This window comes from Anoplopoma fimbria, chromosome 11 (assembly GCF_027596085.1).
Source record: "Anoplopoma fimbria isolate UVic2021 breed Golden Eagle Sablefish chromosome 11, Afim_UVic_2022, whole genome shotgun sequence".
NCBI classification, from domain to species: domain Eukaryota; kingdom Metazoa; phylum Chordata; class Actinopteri; order Perciformes; family Anoplopomatidae; genus Anoplopoma; species Anoplopoma fimbria.
In genome coordinates this window covers 13290990-13314432 of record NC_072459.1, presented here as the reverse complement: position 1 = coordinate 13314432, position 23443 = coordinate 13290990, and the positions used below count along the sequence as shown (strand labels likewise).

Sequence of the window (23443 nt, the reverse complement as noted above, 5' to 3'; positions counted from 1 at the left end):
TTTGTTGCTGTTTTTATTTTCAGGAGGAGACCCCTCTGTTCCTTGCAGCCCGTGAAGGCAGCTGTGAGGCTGTGAAGGTGCTGCTGGCTCACTTTGCAAACAGAGAGATCACAGACCATATGGACAGGTTGCCAAGGGACATTGCTCAGGAGCGCATGCACCACGACATCGTGCAGCTTCTTGATGAGTACAACACAGTAAGGAGTCCCCAGGGCCATGGAGGGGCTGGACACCACCTCACTGGTGTACACACTCTGTCTCCACTAATGTGCCCTCCCAGCGCTTACCTGCCGAGTCTGAAGAACACCCCACAGGGCAAGAAGAACCGTCGGCCTGGGACCAAGGGTTCAAACCTGGGAGGCCAACATGCTAACAGTCTGAAGGAGTCGGTCAAGGCTCGTAATAAGAAGCTGACCTTGGACATGCAGAGTGCCTTACTGGAGAGCTCAGTTACCCTGTCCCCAGTCGACTCACTGGACTCACCCCACGGGGGAGCTAGCAATGCTGGCTACTTAACCAACCCCACTTCCCCTGTGGCCATGCAGTCACAAGGGCTCTTCCACTCCTCCATGTCTGTCCCAAACACCCCAATGGTACACAGTAGCATGTTGGAGGGAGGTGGCCCCTTTGCTGTGTCTCTAGCACAACTCAATGACCTGGGAGTGGGAGGAATGTCCTTGCAGGGACGCGTCTCCATGGCTTCAGATGTCAACCATGGCTATGTGCTGAGTTCAGGCCAGATGGGGCTCAACATGGGCTTGGTCAGTCCTGTCAGTGTACCCTTTGACTGGCACAACCGGATGTCCAACGCCCAGTGTGCTCAGCAGGTGGTGAATCTTGTGCAGAGTAGCCAGGCAGGTATGCACCCACAGAGCCCAGCCATGCAGCAGCAGAACATGCTGATGCACCAACAGCAGCTCTACCGTAATGCCATGCTGCAGCCCACACCTGTTACCTCCACACCTACCATCAGCCCAGTCAAGCTGCCCTCCATTGCTGAGCAGCAGCAGCAGCAACAGCAGCAGCAACAGCAACAGCAGCAGCAGCTCATGAACCACTCCATGACCAACCAGCAGAGCATGGCCCGCATGGGTACCTCCACCCCACCGACACCCCAGACCTCCCAGCCCCCACCGTCTTTCTTCCAGCAGCAGCAGATGCCTCAGCAGCCTTCTCAGCCCCAGCCTCCTGCTCATCCCCCACAGGCAGCCACGCCAGCAGCCCCGCCCACTCAGGCTCTGCCCTCCCAGCCTAGTGGCAGCACTGCAGGAACGGAGGATTACCCCACCCCTCCCTCTCAGCACAGCTACTCATCCGCACTAGATGCCACGCCTAAGCATTACCTCCATTTGCCCAGTGAGCATCCCTACCTGACCCCCTCCCCAGAGTCCCCAGAGCCCTGGTCTAGCCCCTCTCCTCACTGTGTCTCTGATTGGTCAGATTCCACACCCAGCCCAGCAGTTGCTGGCCCTGCCCAGACCCAAATTACTCAAATCCCAGAGGCCAATGGCAAGATGCAGGTGTTTGCGTGAAGATCTCATGGCCCCTGCTTGAAAAGGGACCTGGGGTAAAATAATTTGTGGACTGGCTCTTAGGCCCGTCTGTTTATATGTGTCAGCCTGTTTCCAAGATTTTCATTGGATTTGGATTGACTATGATTATCACGAGGACCGTCTGCTAGTGATTTTTGCAGAGAAAAAAAGTAAAGGGAAATGTGTGTTGTCTGAAAAAACAGCAGACAAATTAATGAAGTAATTCTGTCAAAGATGGACTTGTTTTTTATTATAAAAAAAGTATATGAAGAAAACCAAGTCTTTCATTTCAAAGACTTAGGGATGCTCTCCTGGAAACTAACAAACATTTAAAAAGTAGATAAGAGAAAAAAGTACGATGTTGAAGGGAATTCATTTATTTTTATTTATTGTTTTATCTCTCTGAATTGCTTTTTTAGGTGTTTTCACCCTCTTTCTGTCCCAGCTTCTCACATAATGTGCCACTCCCTCCTATTTTATGCGGACCACAAACATTTCTATTTAGCCAGTGTGGCAAGTGATGGTAAAGGAATATAATTCATCATTCAGACCAGTTAACAGACAGAAAGAGGAATTATCACCTCTCTTAACTGATATTTATTTAGGCCAACAACAACTGGTAAAGATTTTGTGGTATGTTCTGATTTGATTGAATTGTGATTATTGATTACTTTCCATATGAGTATTATGAATAAGAATGTAGATGAGTGTGTCTGAAGCACTTCAAGTGACCAGCCTCAAAGGGCAAGTGTGGGTCAAATACAACATTTAACTGCAATGGATATTTATAATATATGTGTGGCATTAAATCCATGGTAATTTTCCCTATGAACTTTCAAAATAAATTAGCAGAGTAAAGGGTTAGGTGTAATGCTCCCATTTATTGCTGACTCTACAGGAATCTCACCTCCAGTTCTACTGTTAGCCCTGATACATGTATTGTTTTGCCTTTAAAATCAGCCTCTCACTGCCTTTTTTAGATTATGTTTTTTTTTGTTTTGTTCCAATATGTTTTATACTCTGTATATTTGTGAAAACCATGGATACTGTTTTTTTAACATCACTTCGGATGTACTAAGCTATGCTCATCAGCTGCTATTTTATGTCACTCTTCCCTGCAAACATTCCTCCATTTTGCCAGTGTTGTTGAATATGGATGCTGCACCTTTCAGCAGCATTCAACACAGAGTAGAACCAGATGATAGACAGGTAGAAGTTCAATATTTCTACATCCTTCACTGGACTAAATGGAAACATTCCTGGACTATCTGTGGCAGTTGAGGTCTCGTTGACACTTTGACCTTGTCTCTGGTAGTGTCTGTGGTGGAGTAGTGGTCTGTTTGAGGGTGTGGCTGCTGGGCTGTGACTGCTTATGCCCTGTCACTCCTTAGGGAGGTGTTTTATGGTATGCAGTGGGACCGTTCCCCTGCATCTACAGTGGCTCCCAGTCCAGGGGCAGCGGAGATGCATCTTAAGATGATTGTTAGAAGAAACTGAAAGGAAAGAACACTACTATGTAGTGCTGCAACCTTAAACTTTTTTTAAAATTCTGAGATGACTCTCCCAGTCTTTCAGCTAACACCTTGTGTAATGTTTGACCAACTATTTTCCCCACATGACCTTAGTGTTTAGGATAGAGGTCATCCTCTCCTTAACATCCTCGGGACATTTCAGCTTAAAGTCAGCTGATAATAGTAGAGTTTTTAGAAAGTAACCATTGCATTTTCATCTTGTGACATCCTGAACAGAAATTAGTAGGCCACCACTCCTAGCTACTACTTTTGTGGTGACCTAACACTGCCCCTAGTTGTGTCATAGAGTTTATCTTTCATTCATTGTTTTATCCTGTTCACTATAGACCCAGCTACTGTTTTGATCAGACCTGGGAAACATGTTGTTGTTCACAGTCCAGTTCACATTTTACTTACAAAAATTGTGTTTGTTTGTTTTTTATTTTTATATATAACTGGTCTTTCAATTTTCCTACAAGGTCGCACTAAGTGTTTTGTACATTTCAACCTCCCAACTTCTGTTTGTAAATATGTTTGTTCTGGGTAGATCTTTGCTTGAAAAGTCTTATGTTTCTGAAATGATTATGTACTAAAAAGGACAAAAATAAAATGTACTTCATTTAGCATTATTTGAAGCTGAGGCTGTGACTGATATTTTATTGGTCTTGTGTTATTAGAACAGTCATAGATATTTTCTATCATTATTAATTGCTATACTTGTTTAAAAGTAGTTCAAAATCACTGTACATAATCCTTTCCACGTTTTTTCTTTCTACAGTCAAAAAATTGTAAAGTTACTTAAAATAAAAACTGTAGGGAACTACATTTTTGTGTCCTTGTTTTTAGTGATCGTTTCATATTTTAAAAGAGGATGTTCATTAATTCAGGTCCTCATAATCAGAACCATTAAAATAAAACTGAAAAAAACATTTACCTGAAATCAATTAATCAACAGTTTTATAGTCTGAAATTAATAAATAAATAAATAAATTTGGCACAGAAGATTAAATCCATACTCAGTCCCTTATGGTGCCAAACTGTTAGCAAAAGTTGTACTACTTCATTAGAGTAATAATAGTGAGTTTGGTCTAACTGATGACATATATCTTACACTAAAATAACTTAGCAACAGTAGAGCTCACAATAAGTTCTGTGTTTTTATCACAAGGTTTTATTGGGGTTTAAGATTTTGAAGTTATTCCATGAGACCACTAGTCTGAAGCATGTTGTACAAATGTTTAGTGTTTTGCACTACAGCGCGCTCAATGAAAGGATTAATAAAAAGTAAACCTATTTATAATACCATTTCAGAGTAAATTGAGATGCAATAAAGTAAAACAAATAATGTGTATCCTTGCCTAGTGTATAATCAAAATTTCAAAGGCAATGTCACTTTTTAAACCAGAATCATATGGGTAATGATGCAAAACTATGTATTCTACCAAAACTGGGACTGCAAGTCTGATGACAATACACAGGTATAATATTTATGATACAAATTATTCTTTTACTCAGGTGTTCATGTTTACTGTTTAAATGTTGACTGTTTAGTTGGAGTTTTACTTCAAAACCCCTATTTATATGCATATATAGCCATGTTGCAACTAAAATAAATCTCCCCAAAACATTGCAGTATTAATAAACACCATGAATATTGATGACAATGCGTATATATGACTGAAGAGCTCGTTTGGGTAAGTGCTTCAATACAGCCACCGGGTGGCCAAGAACAGCCAAAGCATGGATGTTGCTCCCGACAGTGCATGTCAGCCTAACTTGACTAATGATATGTCTGCAGACTCCTGCTGAAGGCTCACTCTGACTTCCTGTCGGCACAAGCTAAACTGTTGAACCGTAAGTCACTACAATTTGGCTTCTTTTTTTTTTTTTTTTGCATCAATAACTAATGCCTCGATTAATATTTTGGCTTAATTACAAATTTCCATTTGTAATTACACAGAGTTCCCCCGCTAATAGTGGATGTTAATAGTGTGTTTCGAGTCATGGTGCGTTATGTGATTTGGAAAACTCGGAATTTCTAGTTTCCAGCGATACTAAACATGTAATAGATCCGTCCGGCACATGGGCCCCTTTACAGGGTTTAATGGCTGGGGGGAAAAAGCAACTCTGAAGGTAATGTTGTATAAATGTTGCTTTTGGATTTTTCACTTGGCTACTTTCAACTAGTGATGGTGGGATGAAGCTTCAAGAAGAATTGAAAAATTGGTTCGCACAATGTTGATACTGTATTTGCCCCTGTAGGCTCCTTGTGTTGTGAGTAATGCAATGTGTGTACACACCGATCTGGACATCTAAACTAGTTTGTGTTGCATTCACGTTCTTTGGTGGTTAATGCCCTTGTGTAGCTGGGCAAGCTATTGCACACAAATTCTGTGTTTATAAACTGTTAAAGGGTTTATACTGGAAGTTTAAAAAAATGTTTAGTCCTTTTTGGGGATGCAAGCCATCGATATTATAGATGTCAATGCAATTTGAAGTTTGTTTGGATTGCAATTTACACAAGTTTACATTGATTTATCTTTTGTAAACAAAAGCTTGTTTTATACATCTCTAATATTTATTTTGCGACCTTGCCTAAGCCTGAGTGTTCGCAATACCTTAATAAATGAAAGTTGATTGCCGTCATGCCCTTTCAATCCCCCCCAAACATAGTGGCAGGATATTGCTTGTGCAGACATCTATATATAATTATTTATAACCAACCTTTTTATAACCATCTGTTAAAGGATCTATAGGCTGATATATATATATATATATATGGAGATGACTGTGTGATGCTGCCATACTGTATGACTGTACTGCAGTTACCAACATCAGTGTGCTATTTACGACACTGATAGTGAATATTCACATAGCTACTCAATAGCTTGTCTGAATATTCCTGTTTCTCCCCTAATGTGACAGCGTGTTTCTTTCTCCCAAAAGGGAGCTCGGCCTTGGCGATGAGGCGATGCAGCGTGCTGTTGTCTTCTACCCAGGATTGTATGGAGAGCCTACTCTGTCTGATGTATTGTAGACTGATGAGAAACATATCCCCCATTTTTTTACTTTGGTAATAACATTTCACCAATTCTTCATTGTTAGAATCATTACGGCAGTACAGCCGCTTAATGAGAAGACAAAAATGGACGAGTGACTACATTTCACATTGCTGTTATTATACAGTTTTTGCCTCTATAAACAAAAAGAAAGTAAAAAAAAATAAAAAATCTATAACAAGAAAGAAGTCCATAAATATGATGAGCATATTAACAGTACATGAGTAATTCACATTATTTTTAGAGTAACTGTACAGTTTACAGACAAAATCATGCGGCTCGTGCCATGACGTAAACTTCTGTCACATTACAGTTGGAGGTTATACTTAAAAAACTGTCACAACAAATTTTAGCTACCACAGTCAATCACTGTCTATAGAAGCTGACAGTAAAATCTTTATTTCTTCCCTGGCTTCCTCTGCAGCACGCGCAGCACACCGAGAGTAGCTTCGAACAAACGGTCGTGTTTAAAGATCATCTTATAGAAGGTGTCCAGAGGCAGTCGACCAGTCGGGTCTGCGTGCTTCAGTGCTGTCAGGGGCATGTAGAGGCGGTTGGTCTGGTGGCGCAGAGGAGGCTCCTTGGCTGTGATCACTTTAACAGTTTGCTAGAATACAAACAAAAATATTACAACACTGGAGGGGGTTTGTTTGTTTTGCATTTCCCCAGGCAAAACCAATTATTGTTAGTGACCCTTTAAACTAAAAAGGAAGTTGTCATCACTTGCCTCAGCAACTTCCTCTGGTGTCTGGCCTAATGAGGCGAAGATCTTTACAGAGTACGGAAGGTAAACTTCCCGGAAGATTTTGGCGGTCTCCTCGTCCGTCCCTGATAGATCCATCTTCTCAGCGTCCTCATACACTTTCCTTTCAAACTCTGTCACCACGGGGCCAGGTTCCACCAGAGTCGTCCTTGTGACAGAGATAGAACAAAAGACACATATTGGACCACTGGTGCATTACAGTCAACAAGTTTGAAAAAAAACATTACTTTAGTTGTTGTGTGACTGCATAAAGTGGCTAAACATTATTCAGGACATGTTATCACTTGATGTTAAACTTCATTGCTTGCACTGCCAGACTTTCACAAAATCCTTCCACAGCGAATTTGGAGGCCGAGTAGACGTCATTGAACAGAAGCCCTGTGTCGAAACATAAGGAAACCTGTTACTGTAACTCTCTTTTAATTGTTAGCTTCTTCTGTAATTTCACTGACACTAACGAACGCACCCTGTATTCCCATGACACTGCTCATCACCACAATATGGCCGCTCTGCCTCCGCTTCATGTCGGGCAGCAGCTCTCTCACCAGCCGAGCCAGGCCAAAGAAGTTTGTGTCAAAAACCTCCTTCATGGCATCGATACTCTGGCACTCCAGTGGTCCGATCATGCCGACACCAGCGTTGTTCACTATAACAGCAGAGTATTCTATGTCATTATATGCTTGTGGAGAGAACTTTAATTCACTTTAAAAAAAAGAACGAGAGGTTACATACCTAGAACATCCACCCGTCGGTCCGGCAGGCTGTTGACACACTCTCTGATGGAGGTTTCACAACAGGCATCCAACTGTTTGATTTCCAGGGTTTTGTTTAAGGAGTCACCCGCTGCTTTCTCCAAGGGCCCCCGTTTCCCAAGATCCCTCATTGTGGCAACCACTGTCTCAGATAAACAACGAATACACAGGTAGTAAGTAGCTGTAGTTATATCTATCATCCACTTTTTAGTTGTTGTTGTTGTTGAGGAGAGTGAATGGCTGACCTTTAAACCGTCTGAGCTCATCCTTGGCCAGTCTCGCAGCCACAGCCAAGCCGATTCCAGAGGAGCACCCAGTCACCAGCACCCTCCTGGTTCCCATAGCCCTTTGACCTCTGACTTCAAAGCTAAGGAGGATCCTGGCTGCCCAGTCAGGGAAATGTATTTAAAGGAAAATCCTCCCAATATTATGTCATCATCACCATTCTGTACAATACAGATGTTTTCTTGTGATTCAGTGTTGTAATTCACTTACAACAACTTCGACCCCTTTCTTCCCTTATATGCCATGTGTATATCTATTTAAATAATTAATTTATTTCTTTGCCTTGAATGCTATTTTCAAATACCCAGAACATTTGCAAGATAATTTAAAAAAAAAAGCACAGTTACAAAAACAGTCCAGGCATAAATAAACAACACATAGCATTGTTTGCTTAAATTGTAACAAATCTTGCAGCTGCGTTAGATTATGATCTAATGGTATTACTGTATAGTTATTTTTTTTTATTATTTATTAGTTATTCCCCTGTATGATCACTGAATGCTGCTGCAAAAGAATAAGTCTACTCAGATGCCTTTGCTCCCCCGTTTGCTGATTAAAAATCCAAATGTTTAAACCTGATGTTGATCTTGAAATTGACCACACATAAAGCCACTTTGGTATTTGTTCAAAGATTATATCGGCTCGAATCTGATTTATATATCCTGGAATTTTAAGCTGCCTACAATTGTAAGCTTAGTGTATAGAGGCCCTTCATTCTCACTCAAAGCTGTAACAGTTAATAATAATAATAAAAATAATAACAATTTTGAAAATCCAGTCCCATCCCAATCATTGTTTGATGTAATGAATGCTAATATTTTAACATATTTACATGGATGCTTCTCAGTTATTGGCTAATGCAAAAACAAGTCTTAAGGCATTAAAAGCTGGAAAATCATAGTTACATTTGGAATAAGAATCATTAAAAGCCCCTCAGTACTTGTATAAGCTTATGTCCTTAGTTACAATCCACCATTGCACGTCATCCACATTACAGGGGATAAAATATAGCCTACAAAACGTCTCTATAGACTGTGAGTATTGCAGATTTTTTTTTTTTTTTTTAAACTGAGTGAACCTCATCAAAGTTGGAGAGTCGGAGGCCTGTTTCCGCTTGTAGGTGTTCTACCAACCTGTAGAGCCTGGAGCGCGTCCTCCACAGCGGCAGCGTCGGGAGATAAACGCCGTATTCCTTCTAAACCAGCGGGTCGATGCCGTAACGTTACTGCAAGTTTAAGAGGAGTGATACGACAGAGCAGGACGGGCGGCTGCATAAGCCTGGCGATTACCTAAATGGGTCGCACAGGGCGAGTCAGTATGTGGGAGTTGTAGTTCTTCAGGTGACTCCCGTGAAAACTGCATAACATCACCACCACGGGGCTGCACGGTGGTGTAGTGGTTAGCACTGTCGCCTCACAGCAAGAGGGGCCCGGGTTCAATTCCCGGGCTGGACAACCTTCTGTGTGGAGTTTGCATGTTCTCCCCGTGTCAGCGTGGGTTCTCTCCGGGTTCTCCGGCTTCCTCCCACAGTCCAAAGGCATGCAGGTTAGGTTAATTGATGACTCTGAAATTGCCCGTAGGTGTGAATGTGAGCGTAAATGATGTTTGTCAGCCCTGTGATAGGCTGGCGACCTGTCCAGGGTGTACCCTGCCTTTGCCCATTGACAGCTGGGATCGGCTCCAGCACCCCCGCGACCCTTAACTGGATAAGCAGGTTATGGAAGATGGATGGATGGATGGATCACCATCACGTAAAACGCTTGTTTTCCATATTATGGGCCACTCACATTACTGTGTTATGGTATGGGTTACATTTTAAATGTTACTCCCGTGTCCTATAGGTTATATGCCTCTCTCTCTCTCTCAGAAAACTTTAAGATATTATAATTATTATAAATATTAGTAGTAGAAGTAGTATTACAACAAAATATGTCCGTTCTGTAAATTTATAGCAATGTGTAACTCCTTTTTGCAATAAATAGTTTTATAATTTCTTATTTCATTCTTCCATCATCTATCCCTGCTCACCATACGTGTTCATGGGGGTTTGATGACAAAGTAATATACAGTAATACATATATGATTAACATTAGTGCTTAAAGTTTTAATATTTGTATTAATACTAGAATTGGATGGTTTTCATTTGGACACAAGTATTTACCGGAGTATCCTATAAGCAATGTACGTAGCTCGATGAATTGAATGTGTTGCAGTTCTTCACTGTGACCACAAGATGGGAGTAAAGTACACTCACAATCTTGTCAAATATCAACTCAATCTTGCATCAATGGACAAAATACTAACATTTACAAAAAATATTTCTGGTAATATATTCAATCCACCGCCATCGTATGAAAGGAGCTAATTACAAAAATAGCTACATATATTTTTATACATTACATGATGTAATTTGATGTTTGATAATGTAGTATTGCAGTCCTTGACTGTGGCCACTGGAGGGCAGTGAGCACTCGTGATTTTAAACACAATCGGGTCAACCAAAGTTTCAAGACACCCCAGAAGTTATTGAATCAAGGATTTATTTATACAATCAGTGCAGTCAATAAAAAAAACCTACACATAGCATTGTTTGCTCAAATTGCAACCAATCTTCCAGCTGCGTTACATCAAACATCAAATCAAATGTCATTACTATATAGTTTCTTTTTAATATATTTAATATCTTTATTCCCCTGTATGATCACTGAATGCTGGTGCAAAATGAGAAGCCACTTTGGTATTTATTCAAAGATTATGTTGGCTCCAATCGGATTTATTTATCCTGGAATTTTTAGCTGCCCATCATTGCAAGCTTAGTGTCTATGGAGGCCCTTCACTGTCACTCAAAGCGGCAACAGGTATAATCACAGTGAGTTGTATGTGAAAAATTAAATTTCGGAATTCCAGTCCCATCCAAATCAGCATGTGAGGTAATAAATGCTAATACTTTCACAGTTCATGGTTATGCAATTACAAGTCTAATCAGAAGTTATTGAATCAAGGATCTATTAACACAATAATTGATAAGAATGGTGTTGGTAATAAGTCAATATGATGATATTAATATCATTCAGGATTATACCTATTTGATGCCAAATTATATTTGGTGCTGCAGTTTCTCACTATGACCACTTGAGGTCAGTGGTCACTGAGGATTTTAGATAAGGACCTAGTACCATGCTGCTATTTCCGGTAAAATCTATTAAAGTAAAACAAACAATAGCAGGACCACTCTTTTGAACCAACAGCAAACAAAAAAATAATTGTACAGTATGCTGTAAAAGTGTTGTATATTATAATTTAGGATGCCATAAAAAAGTCATAGCATATAGTGTGTCACTAAAATGTAGTATTCCGTAAGGAAAGGGGAAAAAGTACTAGTATACCATAATGTTGTCAAAAGTAAGACAAAAAGGATGTAGTATAGTTTGTGGAAAACTTCATAAATAGTCATTGTATAGTAAGCTAAAACAATTCATATATGTTAAAAAAGTCATAAAAAATGTATTGTACACTATATTGAAATAAAGTCATAAAAAGTCAAAGTAGAGTATGTTAAAAATAAAGTAATTGTATAGTTTGTCAAAAAAGTCACAGTAAAGTATGTCGAAAAAAGTCATACTATGGTATTTTAAAATAAATAATTAATAAAAAAAGTTATAGTACGGTCTGTAAAAAAAGTAATATCTATTCATAACAGTATGTCAAGAAAAAGTCATAAAAAAGTCAGAATAGTGTCTCAAAAAACTTCATTGTATAGTTTGTTGAATAAAATCCTAAAAATAGTCATAGTATAGTGTGCCAAAAATAGTCATAGTATAGTGTGCCAAAAAAAAGTCATAGTTTAGTATGTCGAAAAAGTCATAGTATAGTATGTTGATAAAAGTCATAAAAAAGTAATTGCATAGTATGTCTAAAAAATGTCATAATATAGTTTGTCGAGAAAATTCATAAAAAAGTCATAGAATATAAACTCCCAAAAAGTCATAGCTTAGCATGTCCAAAAAAGTCAAAATATATAAAAAAATTTGTCATAGTATGGTAGGACTAAAAAGTAATACAAAAAAGTCTCAATATAGGATGTCAAAAAAAGTTAATGAAAATAGTTAGGGTGTAGTATGTCGAATAAAGTCATAAAAATGTCAAACGTATAGTTTGTTGGAAAAAGTCACAAACAGTAATAAAACGTACTGTATACTATGTAGAAACAAATCATGGTATAACTATGTTGAAAAAAGTGATAAAAAGTCAAAGCATTGTATGTTGTAAAAGGTCATAGCATAGAATATTAAAAAAATAGAATAGAATAGTTTGTCGAAAGAAAGTCATGGAATTGTTTCCTTTATGTTCTACCTTATGTCTGGATGTTCCTGTTTGTGTTGTTAGAAGCTGGGCGGCGTTTCCTGGTACGCTGCTTCCATTCAAGCCTGCACATCAACTTCACATCTGCAATTAAGCCATCTACACTCTCTGCTGCACAAAAGCCTAGTTTAGTCTTCCACTCATGACCACATCCTCCGTTAACCTCTCCTGGTATTTAGCTCAGTCGAACTGAACTGAACTGAACTTTTTGAGTATTGTTTTTTTTTGCTGTTTTCTGACTCTGTTTTCCTTGTCTAGTTCTCTGGATCCCAGCCTCCTGTTTATCCTCTGTTTGACCCGGCCATGTAACTCACAGAAAATCCCTATTTGCTTCAGTCCCTCTTCTACCAAGAATTCTGGTTCACTCCAGCAACACTTGCCGCATCAAGGAATCCGGACAATTACTTCAATAAATTCACTGTCTGATTTAGTCACTGTATTCCGTCTTCCATCTCCTCTTTTGTGTCTGTATCCTGGGATCAAATAGAATGTCGAAATAAGTGGGAAAAAAATCATAGTAAAGCATTTCCAAAAAAGTCATAAAAAAGTCACAGTAAAGGATGCCGAAAAAAAGTCATAAAAAGTCATAGTACAGCATGTTGAAAAAAGTCATAGTATAGTATGTCGGAAAAAGTCATAATACAGTATGTCGAAAAAGTCATAGTATATATAGTATGTTGGAAAAAAGTCATAAAAAGTAATAGTATAGTCTGCGAAAAAAGTCATGAAAAAGTCATAGTATAGCATGTCGAAAAAAGTCATGAAAAAAATCATAATATAGCATTTCGAAAAAAGTTATAAAAAGTCACAGTAAAGGATGCCAAAAAAAATCATAAAAAGTCATAGTATAGCATGCCGAAAAATGTCCTAAGAAAGGCATAGTATAGCATGGTGAAAAAAGTCATAAAAAATGAATTCCTAGTATAGCATGTCGAAAAAAGTTTAAAAAAAGCCATACTATAGCATGTCGAAAAAAGTCATAAAAAAGTCACAGTAAAGGATGCTGATAAAAAGTCATAGTTTAGCATGTCGAAAAATGTCATAGTATAGTATGTCGAAAAAGTCAGTATAGTATGTCATAAAAAGTCATAATACATTATGTCGAAAAAGTCATAATACAGTATGACGATAAAAGTCATAAAAAGGCATAGTATATTATGTCGAAAAAAGTCATGGTATAGGATGTCGAAAAGTCATGAAAAAGTCATAGTATAGCATGTCGAAAAAAGTCATGAAAAAAAGTTATAGTATAGCATGTCAAAAAAAGTCATGAAAAAAATCATAGTATAGCATTTCATATATAGCACATCAACTTCACATCTGCAATCAAGCCATCTACACTCTCTGCTGCATAAAAGCCTAGTTCAGTCTTCCACTCATGACCACATCCTCCGTTAACCTCTCCTGGTATTTAGCTCAGTCGAACTGAACTTCATTTTTGGAGAATTGTTTTTTTTTGCTGTTTTCTGACTCTGTTTTCCTTGTCCAGTTCTCTGGATCCCAGCCTCCTGTTTATCCTCTGTTTGACCCGGCCATGTAACTCACAGAAAATCCCTATTTGCTTCAGTCCCTCTTCTACCAAGAATTCTGGTTCACTCCAGCAACACTTGCCGCATCAAGGAATCCGGACAATTACTTCAATAAATTCCCTCTCTGATTTTTCAACTGTATTCCGTCTTCCATCTCCTCTTTTGTGTCTGTATCCTGGGATCAAATAGAATGTTGAAATAAGTGAAAAAAAATCATAGTATAGCATTTGAAAAAAGTCATAAAAAAGTCACAGTAAGTATGTCGAAAAAAATTATTAAAAAGTCATAGTATAGCATGTTGAAAAAATTTCATAAAAAAGTCATAGTAAGGATGCGGAAAAAAAATCATAAAAAGTCATAATATAGCATGGCGAAAAATGTCCTAAGAAAGGCATAGTATAGCATGTTGAAAAAAGTCATAAAAAAAGTCATACTATAGCATGTCGAAAAAAGTCATAAAAAAGTCACAGTAAAGGATGCCGAAAAAAAGTCATAGTGTAGCATGTCAAAAAATTATAAAGTTATAAAAAGTCATAATACAGTATGTCAATAAAAGTCATAAAAAGGCATTGTATAGTAATCCTTTATTAGTCCCGAAAAATTTGCAGGCTTACAGTAGGGTAAAGTGCACACAAGAGACATAGTAAAAGAAAGACAAGTAAAAATAAAAATGAAAAAAAAGTCATAAAATAAGCAATTCCAGTAGAAAATCAACAATAACTGAAAATTATATTTACAGACAGAAAAAACTATTATAGCTGTAATTGCAAAGTGTATTGTATTGCATGCTGTGTCATGTGGTCTGCTGGGAAGAGTCATGGTTTAGCATGACAGCAAAAAGGTCATAAAAAGTCATAGTATAGTATGTGAAAAAGTCAGTATAGTATGTCATAAAAAGTCATAATACATTATGTCTCCCACCACCTCCATAATCCAGTGGACACCCCAACACTGTCATTCCTGACAAGTTTATTCAGTCTCTTCTTGTCAGTATATAATGTTGAAAAAGTCATAAAAAGTCATAGTATAGATGTCGAAAAGTCATGAAAAAGTCATAGTATAGCATGTCGAAAAAAGTCATGAAAAAAAGTTATAGTATAGCATGTCAAAAAAAGTCATGAAAAAGTCATAGTATAGCATTTCATATATAGCACATCAACTTCACATCTGCAATTAAGCCATCTACACTCTCTGCTGCATAAAAGCCTAGTTCAGTCTTCCACTCATGACCACATCCTCCGTTAACCTCTCCTGGTATTTAGCTCAGTCGAACTGAACTTCATTTTTGGAGAATTGTTTTTTTTGCTGTTTTCTGACTCTGTTTTCCTTGTCCAGTTCTCTGGATCCCAGCCTCCTGTTTATCCTCCGTTTGACCCGGCCATGTAACTCACAGAAAATCCCTATTTGCGTCAGTCCCTCTTCTACCAAGAATTCTGGTTCACTCCAGCAACACTTGCCGCATCAAGGAATCCGGACAATTACTTCAATAAATTCCCTCTCTGATTTTTCAACTGTATTCCGTCTTCCGTCTCCTCTTTTGTGTCTGTATCCTGGGATCGAATAGAATGTTGAAATAAGTGAAAAAAAGTCATAGTATAGCATGTTGAAAAAAGTCATAGTATAGTATGTCGAAAAAAATTATTAAAAAGTAATTGTATAGCGTGTCGAAAAAATTGATAAAAAAGTCACAGTGAAGGATGCCGAAAAAAAATCATAAAAAGTCATAATATAGCATGGCGAAAAATGTCCTAAGAAAGGCATAGTATAGCATGTTGAAAAAAGTCATAAAAAAAGTCATACTATAGCATGTCGAAAAATAAAAAAGTCATAAAAAGTCATAGTGTAGCATGTCGAAAAAAGTCATTATAAAGTCATAGTATAGTATGTCGGAAAAAGTCATAATACAGTATGTCAATAAAAGTCATAAAAAGGCATTGTATAGTAATCCTTTATTAGTCCCGCAGCGGGGAAATTTGCAGGCTTACAGCAGCATAGGGTAAAGTGCACACAAGAGACATAGTAAAAGAAAGACAAGATAAAAATAAAAATGAAATAAAAAACAAGTATTATAAATAAGCAATAAAAAACAGTAGAAAATCAACAATAACTGAAATATTATATTTACAGACAGAAAAAACTATTATAGCTGTAATTGCACAGTGTATTGTATTGCACGTGTCGTGTGTCATGTGGTCTGCTGGGAGCAGAGTTGGTTGTGCAGCCTGACAGCAGCTGGAAGGAAGGACCTGCGGTACCTCTCCTTCACACACCGGGGGTGAAGCAGCCGGTGGCTGAAGGAGCTGTACAGAGCTGCCAGGGTGTCCTGCATGGGGTGGGAGGTGTTGTTCATCAGGGATGATAGCTTTGCCATCATCCTCCTGTCTCCCACCACCTCCACCGTATCCAGTGGACACCCCAGCACACTGCTGGCCTTCCTGACAAGTTTATTCAGTCTCTTCTTGTCAGTATATAATGTTGAAAAAAGTCATAAAAAGTCATAGTATAGTATATCGGAAAAAGTCATAAAAAGTCATAGTATAGTATGTCGGAAAAAGTCATAAAAAGTCATAGTATAGTATGTCGAAAAAAGTCAGAAATAACTCATAGGATAGTATATCGAAAAAAGTCTTAGTATACTATGTCGTAAAAATTCATAAAAAAGTCTTCGTATAGTATGTCGAAAAAAGTCATAAAAAGGCATAGTATGGTATGTCGAAAAAAGTCATAGTATAGTGTGTCGGATAAGTCATAAAAAGTCAGTATAGTATGTCGTAAAAAATCATAAAAGAGTCATAGTATGTCATAAAAAGTCATAAAAAAAAGTAATAGAATAGTATGTTGTAAAAAGTCATAAAAAGTCATAGTATAGTATGTCGGATAGTAAGTATGTCAAAAAGTTGTGAAAAAGAAATAGTATAGTATGTCGAAAAAAATCATAAAAGAGTCATAGTATGTCATAAAAAGTCATAAAAAAAGTAATAGAATAGTATGTTGTAAAAAGTCATAAAAAGTAATAGTATAGTATGTCGAAATAAGTCATAGTATAGTATGTTGTAAAAAGTTGTGAAAAAGAAATAGTATAGTATGTCGAAAAAAAGTGATAGTAAAGTATGTCAAAAATCTAAACATTTTTTTTGACATAATTTACCATCACTTTTTTTTATGTCGAGAAAAGTTGAAACAAAGTCATAGTATAGTAAGTCGAAAAAGGGTGAAAAAGTCATACGATAGTATCTTTAAAAAAGTAAAGAAAAGTCACGGTATAGTGGTGTATAGTATAGTATATCAAAAAAGTCATAGTATTGGAATTCAAAGAAAGTCATAGCATAGCAGCAAAAAGCAATTGTTTAGTATGTTGTAAAAACATTGAAAAAAGTCTTGGTATAGTATGTCGAAAAAAAGTAATTTATAGCATGTCAAAAAAGTTATAATATAGTAAGATTTTAAAGCAAGGTTTCTTGGGAGGGCCAGTTCGTGCATGGAGATGCATAACGAGTGATGAACACACAGAACTTGAATTACCATAATTACCAGCTACCAAAACACCACGAACTGAATACCATTAGTTCTAATGCGAAGTAGCATCCAAAACGTTCCTCTAACACAAAGACTCTCTAGCCAACCTAGTCGTCCACAGACGCACAGCACAGAGAGGCAACCAAACTATATATTCAGCCACGGTGCAAATATGAAAACGTCCTGAGTTCACTACTTCCTTTTGTCCTTCCCCTTTCTCCCTGTACACGAAACTGGCGAGCCTCACTGGCACAGCAGGGGCTACACGTTGATACAAAAGCCAGTACACACCATTCATAAATGTCTGGGCTTTGTTCTCTGACCATGTCCTTCCAAAGATACCTCAGCAGGGGCTGATCCTGTGGGGTTATGTCACCACTCACCGACTAAAGTTATTCTCTGAATCATAGCATGACGCCAACGAAAGAGGGTCAAAGAGTTAGACCAGACAATAACTGGTTGATAAGGCAGACTTGCTGGTAATGGTAAGAGCAGTTATAAGAATATTGCAGGAAGAAATGTATTAGTTTCTCCACCTCAACACGTTGTAAAAGAGGACGGCTAAATGTCAAAATACCTTGCTTATGATGCTCTTTGTTGGCGAAACCCTGATACATGATAGTGATGGGAAAATCATGATAAACTGTCCATGAAATAGTTATAAATGAACACAGTCACTCAGAAACAACCTTGAGCAAATAATAATCTATTCACGACAAATAATGAATACTGAACAAATTGCACCCATATTTAAGAATATTAGGTGAGCAAGTCACACGACTACACTGTTGTGCCTCGTGATCTCCAGTGCTATCATACATTTGATAACTGTTGATAACTGCCTTGTGTTGCACCGGTAACTGCTGTATTTTAGACATGAACTATGGCAAGAATATGTTTTTTCTACTTAAATCTCTCACCCTCTCCATGAGGAACTGTGGCAGCTGGGCAGCTCATTCAGTCATCGGCTCATTCCACCAAAGAGCAGGACGGAGAGCTTCAGACGCTCATTTGTGCCCACTGCCATCAGACTGTATAACAACAGCGGAGACCACAGTCTGTCATCGTGCTGACCAGCCCCCCCCCCTCACAATAACACTATGTCTACTCCCTGCACACATTGCACACATGTAGATATACTGTATATTGCTGTCTTATAGTTCTATTTAATTTTAATTTTAATTTTAATTTTAATTTTAATTTTAATTTTAATTTTAATTATTATCTTAATCTGTTTACTCTGTACTTGAGCTGTTGCAACACCCGGTTTTCCCCCATGGGAATCAATTAAGGAATATCTATCTATCTAATATATGCTAGGGTTGATGTGGAATGGTCCAAGTCGCGGTAGAAAGTGGGGTTTTTATGTAAAGTCAGTAAAACATTATACGGTCAATGTTAAAATCTTAAAAAGTCATTGTATAGTATGTCATAAGTATCATAAAAAGCCAAAATATAGTCAGCCATTAAATGTCTTAAAAATAATTGTATATCATACCATAAATATTATACCATAAAAAGTAATATTACAGTATTTCATGAATATTTCATGAATATATATTACTGTATAGTATGCTACAAAAATGTCAAAGAACATGTTATGCCATAAAAAGTCATGGTTTTGTAAAAAAATAAAATGATGGCAGAGTATGCCATAAGAAATTCGTAGTACAGAATGTCATAAAATGTCAGAGTGTAGTATGCCATAAAAAATCTATAAAAGGTTTAATATAGTTTGCCGTCACAATGTCATAATTTTTTATGGCATGGAAAATTCACAGTAGTGTGCGTCATTCAAAAATATCAAACGCATAGTATGACAAAATAGGGATCCAAAAATTCCTACTATAGTTTTATGTAAAAATGACATAAAAAGTCATAATAAAGTATACCATTAAATTGTCATCAAAGAATCATAGTATTTTATGACATAGAAAAGTAGGAGTACAATGTGTAAGTAAGAAATATCAAAGAATAGTATGACAGAAAAGTAATTCACAAAAGTCATATTATAGTTTGCCATTAAAATGTCATTAAAAATAGGTCATATTCTCCATACTTGTTCAATTACACCACTTAAAACAATCATCAGGTTCAATAATGCTTTTATAAGAGGCAAAGCACAGATATTTAAGGACTCTTTAAGGATTTATCTTGACTAAGGGGATGGAATATTAATTAAAAAAAAAAAACATTGATATGAATATGTAACAAAAAAGCATTTAATTTTTTTATTTTACAATTTTCCTCTTTTTTTAGCATTATTGGAATTTCTTTTTTTATACCTTCTTTCAGTTATTGTGATTATTCAAGATAAAATGTATACTCAGGCTTATAATTCAAATAATGCATTAACAATCACAAGTTTTAACTAAATCAACACATTTCAGTATCCAGTTTTATTTCAATGTAAACGGGTTTTTTTCCTGCGTAGGCTGATTGTTCACTAAAGCTCTCTCGTCTGTATAGGTGTAATTGGACCTCATGTTTCGTAGTTGAATGCATTTTTTTGAAATTGGAACCGTCTCCACAGATTTGGTGTTCCCTTGCTACAAAAAACGGTATCATGTGATATTTGCTTACAAAAGGTACAAAGCAAGAACCTCTCTTGTGGCATGATTCTCACATAAGTCCATCATTTCTGTATGAACCACTTGTTAGTTCTGCATGCCAGAGCTAGGGTGGGACATTTTCTACAATGTAGTGGTAAGTAATACCATATGGGAACTAAATCCTTTTCATTTATGTTCTGAGAAACACGAGCACCAACCTAACATTATGTTTTGTCAAAATGTTGACCACCTGATATGGTTTTGTACTCAGATTATCTTGTTAAATACAACAATGTTTGTTGGTTATATGACTATGAAAGAGTGAATTCTACTTGGTTATTCACTTATACTGATAATTAGATTATATAGGAACCACAGAAGAGAAATCTGATCACTTGGAATTATACTTGCAAGTGACAAAAGCAAAACAAAGGGGGACCTTTTGAGTATTTTGCTCATTGATTGGCAATTCTCTTTTCTATCTGGCACGTGCTAAGTGGCCACTTTATTCGGTACATTTGTAAAATGTAATGGAATCCAATAAATCCACATAAATCCACAAATACTGACAAGTTTATTTTTGTATTTTACCTATTCCTTTTTTTAGGTAAAAAACAAATGACATTTGTCAATAACCAGAATTCTCTGTTTGATAATTTCCCATAGTGACTAGAGAGATCAGATTTCAAACATGAAGAGAGATTTTACATCACGAAGCAGCCAGCCAGATTAGGATTACCTGTGTCTCATCTAAACGTCTCTTCTGAATTATGTTGCACAAATTCACCCAACCACATGCACACAAACACATAACTTAACATACTTCTAGCTGACCTTTTTGATGATGTTGTAAAAAGTAAATGAAAATATATCAACATCTATCTGGCTGTCTCAACCAGAACTGAGCATTGAAAGTTTCGTATTTGTTGCAGTGCTGTTGTATTAAATTGTGTTAAACTTATGTGTCCCTGACATTGTGTCGACCCCCTGGCACAGAGTAGTCCAAACTAGATCTCTTTAAAACCATCTACATTAAAGAGATATCAGAAGTTACTAAATATGTAAATGACACGTGTTTCTGTGTTTGTTATATAATTCTTCACATTATAAATATATAATTCTTTCCCTGCTTCGTTTCCCATTGGTCATGTCTGGTTTGTGTTGTGTGTCCAGGGAGTGGCCAGTTTTCCTTTCATAACCAGACTTGGAATAAATAGTTGCTCTGGTACAGACTGCAAAGATACAATTTTCCAAAACACAGAACTCAACACCCTGCCACGATGTAAGTACAATTTTATGATTCATTATGTCTTGGATTATATTCAATGAATGAACATTTCTTGGTGTATGAATGTATGACCTAAACTTAAATGCTGTGAGAAAACTGACCTTTTTTTTGTTGGGGTGAACAAAAATTATTTAGTGAAAACTCTATATGTGTGTTTCAGGATTTGCCTTTCAGGGCTTGTTGGCTTCCTGTTAGTCTTAACAGCTGATGCCAGAGTTGGGTAAGAAATGAAAGCCCTCTTTAAGTAGCTTGTTGCATTTGAACACAATTGGCATCTGGGGCTTTTTTCATGTTTTCTTTTCTAATTATACAGAAACTCATCTCAGTTAAGTTTCTGTACTGAGACAGAGCAGTGCCTGCTCTTCGATCTGATTTGTGACACTGACGAGTACGAAGTGAGTGTGTCTGAGCAGTAGAGAAACTTATTCACATTTGAGTTGCAAGAGACTTTCAAAAAGCCTGAAAGCCTTCACCATGTTTGTTCTTGTTCCTCAGGTCCGTCACTATGACTCTGTCAAATGGGTTTCAACTGACGAAACACACTTTTCCATGGATATAGCAACAATGAAAGCATTCAGACGACTGTTTGACTACATCAATGGTACCAACGAAAATGAAGTGTTATTTAAATATGTTTTATTTAATCTATTAGTGTCTCTCTTTTTCAAGAGAGACACACAGACATTCAGAACAGTCACGATTTGCATACACAATAAAGTGGTGCAATATAACAGAAAACAATAATAGCAGTCATAATGAGTATGAAGTTTGAAACTTTTTGTAACTCAGCCAGTTTGCAAGGAGCATAGTATTTAAAAGCTGAATTTCCAGTCTTTGTTTGAATATGTTGTGCAGCTAAAATCAAAATGCCCTTTTGACATCATAATTACTGTATTTAGCTGCGCTCAGAGAATAGAAATAGTTTGGGCAGTTTTATTGAATATTCAAGGCAGAACAATTTGTTTGCTGTACTTTTCCTATTTTTCACTTTTTTTTTAAACAACTGTATTTTTTAAATTTTTCCCTACAGGAAATAATATTAAAATGACAGCTCCTGTTCTTTTGAAAGTCTCTGACACCAAGTATTTCTGGCAAAAGGGGACCTACACAATGAGTTTCTTGCTGCCACTTGAACATCAGAAAAATCCCCCCAAACCTACTGATGATAAGGTAAGATTCTTTGACAAAACATGGCAAAAAATTAAATACATCAACCTTAATTTAGGAATGCAATGAGGCCATGTTTGAATTAATTCAGTGAAGTCTTCCTTCAGCTCTGGCAGATAATGAAACTTTGCTGATTTGCAGGTGTACATCAACAAGATGCCAGATATGAACGTGTATGTAAAGAGCTACGGAGGATGGATGATGAGCTGGTTTGACCAAAAACATGCGAGCGATCTGTCCTCTGCCCTTAATTCAGTGGGTGCAGAGTACAAAAAAGGCTTCCACTACGCTGCTGGATATAACAGGTAAACAAATGATTCATTTTCTTAACGATAATCAGAAAGAACAGCTTCAATATGTGTTGATCATTTTTATTTTATGCAATAAGTCATTGTGTGTGCATTTGTTTTGCAGTCCAATGAAAATCTTTAACAGGCACAATGAGGTGTGGTACGTCGCTGATGATGAGCCGGTGTGTCCCAGCAGCGAGGAATTGGATTGAATATTAAAAGCCATGGGCAATGACGGCTTACAGTAAACATGGTATTTGAAGAGATGTTGTAGCTGCACATTGCCTCAAGTCATAATGTGTCTTATAAATAACCTCCCAGCAACAGCACAGATTAAAAAAAATCTGATGAATTTGAATAAATTGAATACACCATGCAGTACTTGTGAAGATGATTCTAAACTGTCCTGTTTTGTTGGCTTTGTTCTATTCAATAAAATGGCTGCTCTGCATTTTGGGTTGTTCTTAACCAATAAAAGGCCTCGTCTTTGAATGTTCTTAAAATGTGTCAAAAGGAGCTGGTTTAACAAAAAATGACGCCTGCAAAAGACAATCCAGTCTCGTTCCGATTTAGAACACAATTATTCTACACCACCACCAGATGACACTGCTAACTTCAAGAATACCATTATGGATTACACATACTGCCTGACAGTTCAAGCTTTTCATCAACATATGATAAGGATTGTTGTATATTTGGAAGATTTACCCTGTGAGTGAGGGGAGACAGTGTCAGGTGTCAGAAGCCAGAATGGTATAAATAGCAGGAGGACTATTTTATTGATGAATGTTGTAATCCATTTACAAGCTAATGTGCTTGTAACCATAACCATCCACC

General features: G+C 37.2%; 3 protein-coding genes across 4 annotated transcripts in view; 2 read left to right on the top strand and 1 right to left on the bottom strand.

Moving 5' to 3' along the window:
- notch3 (notch receptor 3) overlaps window positions 1–3817 on the top strand; it is a 28325-nt gene extending 24508 nt beyond the window's left edge. The window contains 1 exon segment of the mRNA XM_054607967.1: window positions 24–3817. Coding sequence (XP_054463942.1) covers window positions 24–1532 — 1509 coding nt within the window. The 3' untranslated portion in view covers window positions 1533–3817.
- A 2474-nt stretch (window positions 3818–6291) lies between these two features.
- Window positions 6292–9365, bottom strand: zmp:0000001048 (retinol dehydrogenase 8). 2 transcript variants are annotated; one of them, XM_054608009.1, is made up of 7 exons: window positions 9036–9365; window positions 7863–8000; window positions 7598–7759; window positions 7332–7511; window positions 7150–7243; window positions 6830–7013; window positions 6292–6709 (listed from the first exon to the last, which is right to left on the bottom strand). In XM_054608009.1, the coding sequence occupies exons 2-7, from the start codon at window positions 7957–7959 to the stop codon at window positions 6500–6502; spliced, it is 927 nt and encodes a 308-aa protein (XP_054463984.1). In that variant the 5' UTR covers window positions 7960–8000; window positions 9036–9365; the 3' UTR covers window positions 6292–6499. The 2 variants fall into 2 exon arrangements, with proteins under 2 accessions (XP_054463984.1, XP_054463985.1); XM_054608010.1 differs by having other exon boundaries at window positions 7863–7996.
- A 10611-nt stretch (window positions 9366–19976) lies between these two features.
- On the top strand, window positions 19977–22839 carry soul5 (heme-binding protein soul5). The gene is made up of 7 exons (XM_054607333.1): window positions 19977–19990; window positions 21310–21369; window positions 21463–21544; window positions 21645–21764; window positions 22179–22319; window positions 22458–22621; window positions 22731–22839. The coding sequence occupies exons 1-7, from the start codon at window positions 19977–19979 to the stop codon at window positions 22816–22818; spliced, it is 669 nt and encodes a 222-aa protein (XP_054463308.1). The 3' UTR covers window positions 22819–22839.
- The last annotated feature ends 604 nt before the right edge of the window (window positions 22840–23443 follow it).